The sequence below is a fragment of the Coptis chinensis genome, chromosome 8 (genome assembly GCF_015680905.1).
Source record: "Coptis chinensis isolate HL-2020 chromosome 8, ASM1568090v1, whole genome shotgun sequence".
Classification (NCBI taxonomy): Eukaryota; Viridiplantae; Streptophyta; class Magnoliopsida; order Ranunculales; family Ranunculaceae; genus Coptis; species Coptis chinensis.
In genome coordinates, this window is record NC_141463.1 from 64,300,207 (window position 1) to 64,312,677 (window position 12,471).

A 12,471-nucleotide genomic window follows, 5' to 3' on the forward strand; every position below is an offset into this window, starting at 1 on the left:
TTCGGTCTAAGTATAAAACATAATTTTCTTTCTATCCTCTCTCTCTCTCTCACCGCCGGATTACAATATCCCTAAAATTGAAAAATAGATCTCGCACTCCTCAAATTTTAACTTCTCTCCTTTCAAATCTTTGAATCCGTACAAAACTAATGTTCGGTGGTTCTTGTTGGAAACCAAAGGAACAAAGTAACCAGGTCATTTTTTATCCTTTGCCTTTAAATTTATTTTTTGCACTATGTTAAATTGCCAACGTTAGTTTAATTGAATTAATTGGGATATTTTTTTTATTTTTTGGGGATGCTAAACGACGACTCAACTCCATTATCAACACCATTACTAGCTGTTGTAGCTAGTGGTGGTGTTGATAATGGAGTTGAGTCATCGTTTGAGAGTTGGGGTGGTGGTTTTGGTTCGGTTTAGAAATTGGTCGACAAAAAAAATGTATTGTTGTGATGAATGGTTTTGAGGAAGCTTTTAGCCTATTTGATAAGGATGGGATGGTATCTCTTGATCTCGTTTTTTTTTTGATGATGTCATCTTTAAATTATCGTTATTGAAACCCTAGAAACTTGTTTTTTGTTTGGATGTTTGATTTCACAGTTCGAAATGTGTTTAGTTAAGTAATGAATGTTGATTGATGGTTAGATCTAGTGGAAAATGTTTGAAAATGACCAGAGCTTTCTGATCTCAGGGGATCGTTGCTTTGACATATCTGTTTTGGTGTATGTTTGTGTACAAGTGTTGTTTTGGTAGATTATGTATTAGATTATCTCATCTAATGTGGTGATGTATTATTCATTTTTCTTCTTTGATATGAAGTTGAATCTAGATTAGATGCTTTTGGTTGTTTATGAGGTTTCTCGTTATGAACATACAGGTAGATTCATGTTTGTGAACTATGTGTTGATCTGCTTACTTGTTGGCAGATTCAGATCCATTGTCTGTGTTTATGTTATTATACATATGATTTTTACAAGTAATATGGATGTTTCTATCTTGGTACAAGTGTACTTTTGATTCATGTTTGTGAAGAGGAAATGAAGTTATATAAAAAACTGCTGCTGATTGGCTAATGATGCTTAATAGTTGTTTCTATGTTTCTTTTTTTTTTTTTTTTTATGTATTTATTTAAAAAAAAAATCTATCAAGGATTCAAGGTCTGAAATTATTTTTCTCTACAAACTATAGTTTCATTAGACATAAATGTTTCTGGATTTTTGGCATGGTAAATTTCATGTTTTTTTTCTGGATGGTGCTAATAATCATCATATAATCAAAAGCATCTGAGTAGCCTTTTATGATCATTATATGTGAAACATTTGAAAAGATGATTAATTCAAGTCATGTTATTAAATTGTTAAATTTAATGTTCCTTCTAGCATGAGCCCTCATTTTGTCAAACAAGATCACATTTGAGTTGAGCTCAGATAAAAAATGTAAAAGGGCCAAAATAAACTTAACTCAGACCAGCAATATGCCAGTGCATGCTAGCTGAAAGTTGGGCACTGGTTATTCCAACTATAGTTTAGCCCCTGAAAAGATGTATCTGCTTTGGATGTTTTTTTCCCCTTTTTTCCGCTTGTTTACCGTCATGTTTTTGTTTCCCTCTTAGATATTGTATTTTCATCATGTAAGGTGTAAAGTTTTGCTATTATGTCATTACTAATTTTCAATCTGTCATGAGATCTTTGGGGCAAAATCCAACTGAAGCTGAGCTCCAAGACATGATCAACAAGGTTGATGCTGATCAGAATGGAACTATCGATTTCCCAGAGTTCTTGAATTTGATGGCACGCAAAATGAAGGTGAAGGTGACCAAGAAATCTCATTTCCATTTGTTTACGAGTTTTGGGATGATAACCCCCCTCCCCCCCACTCCCGTAAATGAAATAGTTTCTCTCTTGGTGGTCTAAAATTCAAATTACCAAGTTGGAAGACATTGAAGTAGTTAAATTTTCTTTCCAATTATAGCTGCATTGTCATGTGTTATATATCACCTTAGGGTATAAACTGGCTGGGAGAGGTCTGTGTTTGCCTTGTGGAAGTCTGGCATCATGTGATGAAAACATAATTGCAGGTGTTATCTTTGGCATTCACATTAAACGCTTAGATAAAGTATAATCACGTGAAAAATTATTTAAACAAACTCAATATAGCTAGTGCAAGGAAGCTTGAGTTGAATTTGTCATGCTTAGATGAAAAACAGTTCCAGTTGCTTTATTGTTATAGTCAATTTCATGATATTAGTCTTTGTTTTCTTCGTCTCTCCTTTCATTATTTTTCAAAGAAAAAGGGAAACATCTAAATTCTTACCTTTTTTTGCTCTTGAAGGACACTGATTCTGAGGAGGAACTAAAAGAAGCTTTCAAGGTCTTTGACAAGGATCAAAATGGTTTCATCTCAGCTGCAGAGGTAACAGATCCTTCTTCTTGCTTGACACCTATTTTCGCAAACATAACTTGTTAGAGGTAGGAGGAGTGTAGGGCTAGAAGAACATTAGTTACATAAATGACACTCTACAAGAATGATACGTAAATAAGGTTATGTCACTGTACATATATTTTGGAGATGGAACTGATTGAATTAGAAGAGTATAGGGGGTTGGGTTAACCAACCCTTCAATACAATCAGTAGCCTTCTGATTAGGGTTATAGATTTCTATAGGAGATGCATAATTTGTAGCCTTCAGACTATAGTAGAACATTTATTACATAAATGACACTTAATAAGGAAGATGTATAAATAAAGTTATGTCATTATACCTTAATTTTGGAGAGTGGACTTATTGGATTAGTAGAGGATAGGGGGTACTTTTTTTTGGGTTAATTAACCCTTTACATAATCAGTAGCCTTCTGATTGGGGTTATAGATATTATATTCAGAGTGTTTGTCTTTCTTTCGTGGTCAGAATTTCCTCACTTAAATTTTTCTGTCATCTGTACCAAAGTATCCTGATATAGTAAGCCCCTTCTTTCATTTGCTCATGTATATACTAAGTTTAAGCTGTCAATATATATTTGTTACTTATGGGGCACTAGTTATATATATGAGTGTTATTACTGTTTATAATGAGTTGGTGTAATGTATTTATGGTGACCCAAAGTTTTTTTTTGTTTTTTTATGATGTGAGTGAGTGCAGTGTGCACATGCGATGGCTATGGCAGTGCAAAAGCTTTTTCCAGAGGCTAAAGTGACTATTGGACCATGGATAGATAATGGTTTTATTATGATTTTGATATGGAACCTTTGTCGGATAAAGACTTGAAAAATATTAAGAAAGAGATGGTAATTTTATATTCATTTCTATTTTATTTTTATTTTTTATATAGAAGTTGATGCCTTTTTTCCTTAAACCTACAGGTACATTAGTTGAAACTTTTCAAATTCAATCGGAATTTATTGGACTAAGTCCTAGCTCCATCGAGGAGATTGATCGTGAGCTAAGGCTGGGTGATCGGCCTAAGGTGAAGTAGAATTGTACTAATGTGCTTAAATGAACATATTCTATAACGTGTTTGACATTGTGTCTTAACGAAACGAGTTGTTAGTTTTCCTTTCTTTATATATTGATTTTCAGCTATATTATTGTTTTGTTGAGATCAGTTTCTTATTACATGATTGGGTATTTGTTGAAACCATTTATTTTCCTGATTTTGAAACTCTATCTTGCTATTGCCAAATGCCAAAGCATTAGTGTTCAGTACTTCATATTTCATACCAGAATATAAGTTATGCTTGGAAGAAACTAACTATATTGTTGTTCTTCTACAATTTACCAAATGAATCAACTTTCGTATCGACAGAGTTACATAGTCGGATTGATTTTTAGGTGAAATGACTGTCCATTACCGAGGAGCAATAGCTCCAAACTGGAATCAATAAAATGAAAGTGATTGTACTAATAATGAGATATGGTTTATACCTATGGGCAGCTATTTGAAAATACTTGAGCTGGTTGGATTGTAAAGGCATTTGCTGACATTGAGTTCTGGGTTACGTTTAACTAATAAATTTTGTAGCATTATAAAATTCCAATTTGACTACTATAGCCAAGACTACATTAGCATGTCAGGGATTTTCCCAGTTACTGATAACTCTCCTGTTACTTTGATTCATAGGAAGGCCAGTGAAAACCTAAATCAAAATGTCTGGTGAAATTCCTCGACGATTGCGTATAGTGGGTACTGCTGCTGCTATTGGCTTAGGCGGATTTTTTGCCTTGTCTCTAGCTTCGTTTGCAACAATTAAAATGCTACAAGGTGTTTTTGATGCTAAACGGGTACAGCTGCTATATAGTGTCCAATGTTCCAATCTTAGGACTTGTGTAAAAAGTAAATTCTAATGCTTATTTTGATTATACTAATGCGTTTTTTATTTTGCAGTACTAGCTTTACTTTTTGAGGGGTTTCTACTGCACTTTCTTAAACTAGTGTGTCTTCTCCAGTTTTATTTTGGAGTATTGGAAGTTTGGATCCTCTCGGCTGAAGATGTGAGCACACTCAGTCTTATCTACTATTAGTTCCATGTTAATTATTTGTAGTAGAGGTTAGTAGCGTAAATTTCATATATATGAATAAGTTTTGATTTTGATCAATCTAGAACTAGTTAAGTGTTCAAATACTTGAAAATACTATAGTTAAACAAACACATCTATTAAATTTGGAATATTTTGGATACCACTACTAGTAGGTGAAAGTACTAAAAGTCAGACAATTTCCTGCCCAAATATCCACTGATAGTGCATAGTGTAAAAACTATTGAAGTGATGCGTAAAAACGACTATGTGCAATTACTAAATGTATATCCTTGTGCTTAAGACAACATTTGTTGTTTCAAGGAAAAGAACTCGGTTGATGAACCAATCTAGGTGATTGGGCCTGGAGTTCTGTTGTTGCTTTTCTTTTAAGCATGCAAGCTATCATTGTTTCTCATCTAATATCAAGATTGTTTCTTAGCATTTCTCATTATCTTTTTAATATGAAATAAAATAAAGTTACTATACTCATTATATATGAATAAGTGGTGACTTGGTGTGTGCGTGTCTATACCTCTGTTGATAAAATGATATAAATTCTTTCTTTTGGACTTGGGTTGCCTATCCTTTCTAGTAGACATTTTTGTTCATTATTTCAAATGCATAGTCTCATGCTTAGGTGACGTGCATTTATGTTCATTATCATGAATAATTGAAGCATAATCTTAAATTTTGAAATTGACCAGGTAGTATGTTATCTATATATATTACATACCAGTCAAGAGGTTCTTAATTTTGAAGTGTGATGTCTGCTGACAAGAGGTTCTTAATTTACCAGTCACTTTGCTGCAGGTGCGCAATTTTGCCCCAAAGAGAATATAGACGGGAGCAGAATAGGCGAAACCCAACTCCACAACCATTGAGGTAAGAGAAAGAATGTTGTACATATAAATTTGATGATTTTCTGATTCAATTTGGGCTTAATCTACTCGTTATTGATTTCTACTTCTTGCACTTGTGGATTGGAGTCCATCCTTGTCAGGTGTAACGAAGATAGTAAATCCCGCTGGGGTATAGTTTCCACTCAAAGCGAAGGCAATCTGTGCTGTTGTGTTTCTTCCTAGGATCAAAGTAAATACTGAATCTCCATTTGGGTTTTGATGCAGAGGTGAGAATCCCTAGTCCGTCTTTATTGTTAAGCTCAATCCACTATACCTTAGATTATCAGTATTTAGCTTTTGAATTGGTCTTAATCCTCTTATTGTCCGCTTCATGATCTTTTCTTGGTCGACTATTTTATCTTAATGCTAGGACCTCTTTTGGAGCATTTGTGGAAGTAAATGGGCGTAGGGTTTTCATCAACGCAAGCTGTTATCTCTTGTTTAGGATCATGGTACGAAAACTTTTTTTATGGTGATAGTGAGATAGTCTAACAATAAGTTTGTGAAATTTAGAAAATCGCTCAGAGTTGTGAATGTATATGGTTGGATTAGTTTTGTACTTTATCAGTTTTTTTCCCATATATTATGGTTTCTTTGTAAAATGGTATGATAATGTATTGTGTACAGGTTAAATTTAGCTTAAATAAGAATTTATGATTTCTGTATATGGTGCAAGAGGGCATTTTTTTGTAGGTTTAGATGGTTGCTACAAAATATGAGAATTTTTTTTATCAGCAATAGTTCATAACCGTTACAAACGACTTTTAAATTAATTTTTTTTAAATTAACTAACAATTTTGCAACGGTTAAGAACCGTTGGTAAGATTTTTAACAAATTACTAACGCTCAAAAAGCGTTTGTGAAATCAAAAAACCGTTGCAAAGGTTTTAAATTTGTGTACAAAATAGTTATAAAAAGCGTTACAAATCATTATTGCAACGGTTAATAAGCGTTGGAAATTTTTGTTTGCAACGGTTACTAAGCGTTGGAAATTTTTGTTTGCAACGGTTAATAACCGTTGGAAATTTCTGTTTGCAACGCTTATTTACCGTTGCAAAAATTTTCAACACTTTACCCACGCCATATTTGCAACGCTTAAAAAGCGTTGCGAAAATTATTAGCAACGGTTTTTTGCCGTTGCAAATAGCCTGTTATGGTGTAGTGTTGACTGTCCAATCGTTGATTTTGAAGTGGACAATTGGGGCGTCATTGTGTGGGAGGCAAACCTTGTTGAGGTCGGCCTCATTGAAGGTTATGTCTCTTGAGTTGTGGCCAGCTGGTCGTGGAAAGGTGGCCGCTTGGGAGGAAAACTGGTATACTTTTTGGAGAGCGCCAACTCTTCTCCTCTTCTCCCTGGAGGATGTGATAGAATCGTCTTGGAAGGTGATTATGTTGATCATCCTGTTATTATCTCTTTCAGATGAGTGCTGGCGGCACTCATGACGAGATTGCTCATTTGAGCATCCTCGAGCGTAGGAGCGTTCCCTGTTGGTGTTGCGCTGTGGAGTTCGGCTTCGCTCTATGTGAACCATGAGCTTGTGGCGCAGGTCGCCATCGGCAATATTAGTATAATGCTTGATATGTCCTGCCTCAATGAGGTCTTGGAGGTAGTGCTTGAGCCCACGACATTCGTTGGTCTCATGACACTTTGCTTCATGAAAAATGCAGTAAGGCTTTCCTGGTGTGTCTTTTGGCTGTTTTACCTTAAGTCGGTAATGGGCCGATGTTTTTATTTTCTCCTGTATGTAGCTTGGAGATCTTGTCAGCACAGCAAACTTCTGTCCTTGTGGTATAGGTCGCTTTTTTGAGGATGGGGCAGCGTCTGAGATTGTTGCGACTTCCCTTTGTTTGCCTTCATTGTCTAAAGCTTCCTGTAGCTTTATATACTTGTACACGTGAGTGTACAAGTCTTCCAATTTTTCAGGATGCTCTTTCATTAGCGACCTGTATAGCCAGGTGTTTTTCTGGATCACCTTGGTGAATGCCAAGGTTGCGAAGGACTCTTTGAGGTCGCTATCTATAGACAACAACTCGATCTTGAATCGTCCTAAGAAGGAGCAGATTGACTCATCGCTCTTCCAAGATAGCATGAAGAGTGAGTCGAGGTCAGTTTTCTAACGTCTGTTGTGGACGTAATGGTTAGCAAACTGATCGGTTAGTTTCTCAAAGCTATTGATGGAGTTCGGTTCCAGTGAGTAGAACCAGTCGAGAGCTCCCTCTTTCAAGCTTGTAGGAAACAAGCAGCATTGCAAGTAGTCGAACTCTTGTGCACTATAGAGTGCGAGGCTTTGGATGTAGCTAGCTACGTGTTAACCGGGACTCATCATACATTGCAAAGCGCATCTAGATGAAATAGTGCGGGGAGGGTTTACTGAATACCTTCGTTGTGAATGGGGACGCTCGATAAGTTTTGCAGCATCTTCTGGACAATCTGAGTTGTGTCCTTCTTCACAGTACTCTGGTCGATTCGCTGGGATAGCTCGTTGATTTGTTGGTTCACCTCGTTTATGTCGTCCTCAGCGGTGACTCCGTTTGGGTTCTGGGCTGCCACCTGATTTTTTAGTATGGAGTTTTCCTGTCTTAAGAGGTTGATGCTGTCGTTCATGGCCCCCATCTGGGTGGCCATGCTCTTCATTTGGTCCTGGAGGCTTTCCATGCTTCGTGGGCTTGAGATTTATTGAAGGTTTTGTTTGAAGATTTTTGTGAACTCAAGAAATCGAGCCACAGATGGCGCCAATGTAAAGGTTATTATCTATTAAGCTTACAAATGTAGGTTGTTTTAGGGAAGATGGTGTTTGTGAATTGAATTGATCGAGTTCGTATGGACGAACTGCCTACATATCAAGTTCTCTTTGCTGGGGGGAGACTTGAATCAGGTCAGCCGTAGTTCCTCATCCTCTTTATATAGGCAAGGTGCCCGCGCCTCCTGCTCTCCCGCATCAGGTCAGATCCAGGTCTTCAGGTCACTTGCGTGCCATGATGGCAAGTTAAGGGCATTTACTATGATGCGTACCTGAAGCTTCGGTTTTGATGGTAGTCATAATGACATACGTTACTAGTTGTTGTGAGATGGGGAGAGTGAGCACTGAGGAGATCGCTTCTAGGCGAGGTCGTCTATTCTATTCGAGTCATTTTGAAGCGAACTGACGGGATGAGTAAATGAGATCGGTTGGTGGTGATATCGCTTTGGGCACAAGTTGCATTAGACGCTGGCCTAAGTCGAGTCACTATGAAGCGAGCTTTGAGGACGAGGATATGAGATTGGTTGTTAACTCTATTGTGTTGGACACGTGTTTGATATCCATTGGATGTGGATAGTACTCCCTCAATAATATATATATATATATATATATATATATATATATATATATATATATATATATATATATATATATATATATATATATATAGCCCGCTCTTAAACGGACTAGTTTGTTTACGGACTTGTGTCTTGAACAACTTATATAGTGTCGTGAACAACTTATATAGTGTCTTGAACAACTTTTTTAATTTACACTTATTAACTTTTAAATTTATGCTTATATATGACACTATATAAGTTGTGCAAGATATTATATAAGTTGCGCAATACACTATATAACAAGTCCGTAAACGGACGTCGGTTTAAAAGCCGGGCTGTATATATATATATATATATCATCAACGACCTATAATATGTCCACTATCACATATGATCAAACACCTATAATGTGATGCATGCACACTAGCTCACACATCAACAATGTACAAGTATGCATTGGTTCACACACCAACGATGCATACAAGTCATATACCATCACATAGGATCAAACACCAACGATGTATGGTATGCACATTGGATCATAGTACTCCAATGGTGTACATGCATGCATGTATACACTAGATCAAACACCAATGATGCATACAAAGACATGTTATGTATATTGGATCACACACCAACGACATACATAACTTGGATAGAACAATATCAACAATTCCAAATCCGGCCAGCCTTTACCGAAATGGTATCTTAACTTAATTCCTTGGATAAATCCAAATCACTCAAATGTGAAATTTTTATAAATAACAGTGTGTTCTTTAGCTAGGCAATACTTACTTTTAGTAGAAAATACCAATAGTAAAACAACACGATAAAATGTCAAACAATTTCTATTATAAATTTCATACAAAGATAACCGTTAAACAACCACCATTTTATTTTCATAATCATACGGTAAATTTTTACATGCTAAGTATCAATAGATAAATTAGTAAAATAAGAGCAAACACCTAACCTTAACCCATGTAGTTCTTAATAATATATTCTCCCAACCCTCCATTATTAAAAATGCACACAAAATATCAAGACAAACAAAACACTACAAAAAACACACTCCTACCATGTACCTATTTACTACAATATGAGGATCTCATAGACCTTCCATATCTAGGCTAATCTAAGCTCTGATTCCAAACTGACACACCCCAAATTTTGAGTAGTTAGATACTTAATAAAAAATGCACATTTCCGACTAATATCTAATTGCTCAAGACCTAGGGTATGAACTGGGAATGACATATACATACGTGTCCTTGTCTGGCTAAAAGAATCATATCAAAACATTTAATTAAAACTACAAAAATAATCTCATATGCAAATTCAAATAAACTTCAAATAAATAAACAACCAACTTCTAATTTGTCACACCCCAAATTTCCAGAAAATTAAAATAAGGAATTATCCAAGATATAATTATCTCAATTGTCACCCTATTCTATCTTCTGAAAACCCAGGATGAAACGAAACCCTAATAACCCATTATCAAACACGACATTAAAAATCTGAGATCAAAATAACAACTTTTCATTTACGAATTACTAACCAACTCTATTACATCTATTTCAATCAAAACTTTACACTTCAGAAAACTTAAACCAGAAAGACTCCAAGAGTGAATCCAAATCAAGCGTTGTTATCCACTGCATTCTACCATCTATGTTTCCAAGAACACACCCACGTTGCAAAAGAAAGGAAACATGGGTTAGCAAATTGAATTTGCTGGTATGAGTAAGACTAAATTAAATATAAAATAACAATACATTCATATCTTCGAATAAAGAAATATACTATTCAATAATTTCAACTTGGAAGACAAGTTAGTTCCGTTTTCTCAAAATGGCATGTAGTTTCTTCCTAAGTAAGATTTCACCCCCAATATACAATTTCAAAAATCTCATATAATAGTACTCATCATTCTCACTTTCCAAAATAACTGACAATATAAATACCACTTACATTCCACTTATTAAATGCACATATGATGAGCTAATTAAATATGAGTTTGATACATCTTACCTTTAAGCCAACACGTCGTCTTAGGGTAGGATATTTACGTCCCTGCATAAAAGATTAATAGATCCTACCCTCCTACAAAACAGAGTTAGACATCACAATAAAATGATTTATCTCAGCCAATCAAATTTTCATTCATAATCAAACCTCATTTAAGACATTTAAGTCTAATTGATACAACTTGGTTCGTCCGGCATATTCGGAGAATACCACTTATCATATATAATACCTATATTAAGGGTAGTCATTCACATGACATCATTATGTCATAAAGTTTATGCGTGCATAACCATAGATCTCAGACTATGACAAGTCATTAATATTTTCATAATATCATATCAAGTTATAGTCATTTCACAATTACATAAAAGATCACAAACATTCACTAATATTATTCACAGTCACACTTCACATCCATAACATCACACAAATTCACATACTTTTAGTTCATTTAATTCCATAATGTATCTTGTTTATTAATCACTTATTTACTGACCTCACCTTTAGTTCCTATTCCACAATTTGCACTTCACACATTTGTCAAACCACACATTCCCGTGTGCCTCCCTTACATTGAGTACCACTACAAGACATATGTCCCAAGCAGGGATATCGCCTCCAGGAACATATTTACATCTTGCAAACTCGTAACTTATGAGTCACAGCCATCTCTGGGCTTTCCATGCGCATAATCACAGCCTCTTATGGGAATTAAATATCTCAGGTCATTCATGGCACATTCAATGAATACCTTGGGTCATTCTCGCCACATTCAAAGAATACCCATCATAACATTAACAGGTCATTCATGACACATTCAATGAATACCTTGGGTTATTCCCGCCACATCCAAGGAATACTCATCATAACACTAACAGGTCATTCATGGCACATTCAATGAATACCTTCCTATCACTTGACATCTCAAGTCATAATATATCATTACCAAATCTTGAGGCATAGAGAGTTCTAAATGTGTTGTCGACTCGTTGAAAATATTATTCTTAGCTCAGTTATCATTTTACTAGTATTAATCATGCACAACAATTGATTACACGTGCAGAAAGCTATTTTCACGCATCAATGCAAATCAATCACGCATTTAAATATTATTGAACGCAACCCGAATGGTCATCAATCAAATATAATTCAGACAGCCACAATCACGTACACAATTAAATATTAATATTATGCACATATAGTTTTCACAAAAACTAATATATAATATATAATATAGGGGATACACCTGTACATAAGGTTGCCTACGTATCCAATCTTTCAAGATTAGAATCAAGCCTGACGTAGCTCTTAACCAATAAATATCAACATCCTTGTATGTACTTTTAAGGAAAACAACAATTTATACTATATAGAATCACATACAATAAGTTCCAAATACTACCACAATCATATACGTAAAGTTTCATACCCAGAGATACACTATGAACCTTTAAATCCAAAAACTCGCAAATGGATATTTCTCTACTTTTGATTCTAAAAAAAAATGATCTTATAAACCATGTCGATTAAAGACACGTCTTGTCTCGTTGTCGTCGCCACAATTACTAGAATAATGACTTTGTTTTCACACTTTAAAACCATAAGTAGCTTACAATAGTAATGGAGAAGCAGAGTGAGTAGGAGAGCCTGTTGGGATAATTGATAAGAGTTACTTACGTTGATTATTTTCTCTCAAATATATAGAGAAAATATCTTATCCAACT

At 35.2% G+C, this 12,471-nt stretch overlaps 1 protein-coding gene across 16 annotated transcripts; it reads left to right on the forward strand.

Moving 5' to 3' along the window:
• Positions 1–419: 419 nt before the first annotated feature.
• Positions 420–6,080, forward strand: LOC147482416 (uncharacterized). Of its 16 annotated transcripts, none has more exons than XM_086577320.1 (9): positions 420–1,805; positions 2,332–2,412; positions 3,140–3,285; positions 3,361–3,464; positions 4,119–4,279; positions 4,383–4,489; positions 5,327–5,398; positions 5,503–5,642; positions 5,786–6,080. In XM_086577320.1, the coding sequence occupies exons 1-3, from the start codon at positions 1,680–1,682 to the stop codon at positions 3,263–3,265; spliced, it is 333 nt and encodes a 110-aa protein (XP_086433446.1). In that variant the 5' UTR covers positions 420–1,679; the 3' UTR covers positions 3,266–3,285; positions 3,361–3,464; positions 4,119–4,279; positions 4,383–4,489; positions 5,327–5,398; positions 5,503–5,642; positions 5,786–6,080. The 16 variants fall into 16 exon arrangements, with proteins under 16 accessions (XP_086433446.1, XP_086433448.1, XP_086433447.1 ...); XM_086577322.1 differs by having other exon boundaries at positions 1,005–1,805; positions 5,313–5,398; positions 5,517–5,642; XM_086577321.1 differs by having other exon boundaries at positions 1,005–1,805; positions 5,517–5,642.
• Positions 6,081–12,471: the final 6,391 nt, after the last annotated feature.

Excerpts from the sequence above, each read along its gene's own strand:
- LOC147482416 (XM_086577310.1), top strand. The coding sequence starts at position 1,680 with ATGAGATCTTTGGGGCAAAATCCAACTGAAGCTGAGCTCCAAGACATG. Across the intron at positions 1,812-2,331 it reads CACGCAAAATGAAGGTGAAG|GACACTGATTCTGAGGAGGA; the intron begins GTGACCAAGAAA and ends TTGCTCTTGAAG. Across the intron at positions 2,413-3,139 it reads GTTTCATCTCAGCTGCAGAG|TGTGCACATGCGATGGCTAT; the intron begins GTAACAGATCCT and ends GAGTGAGTGCAG.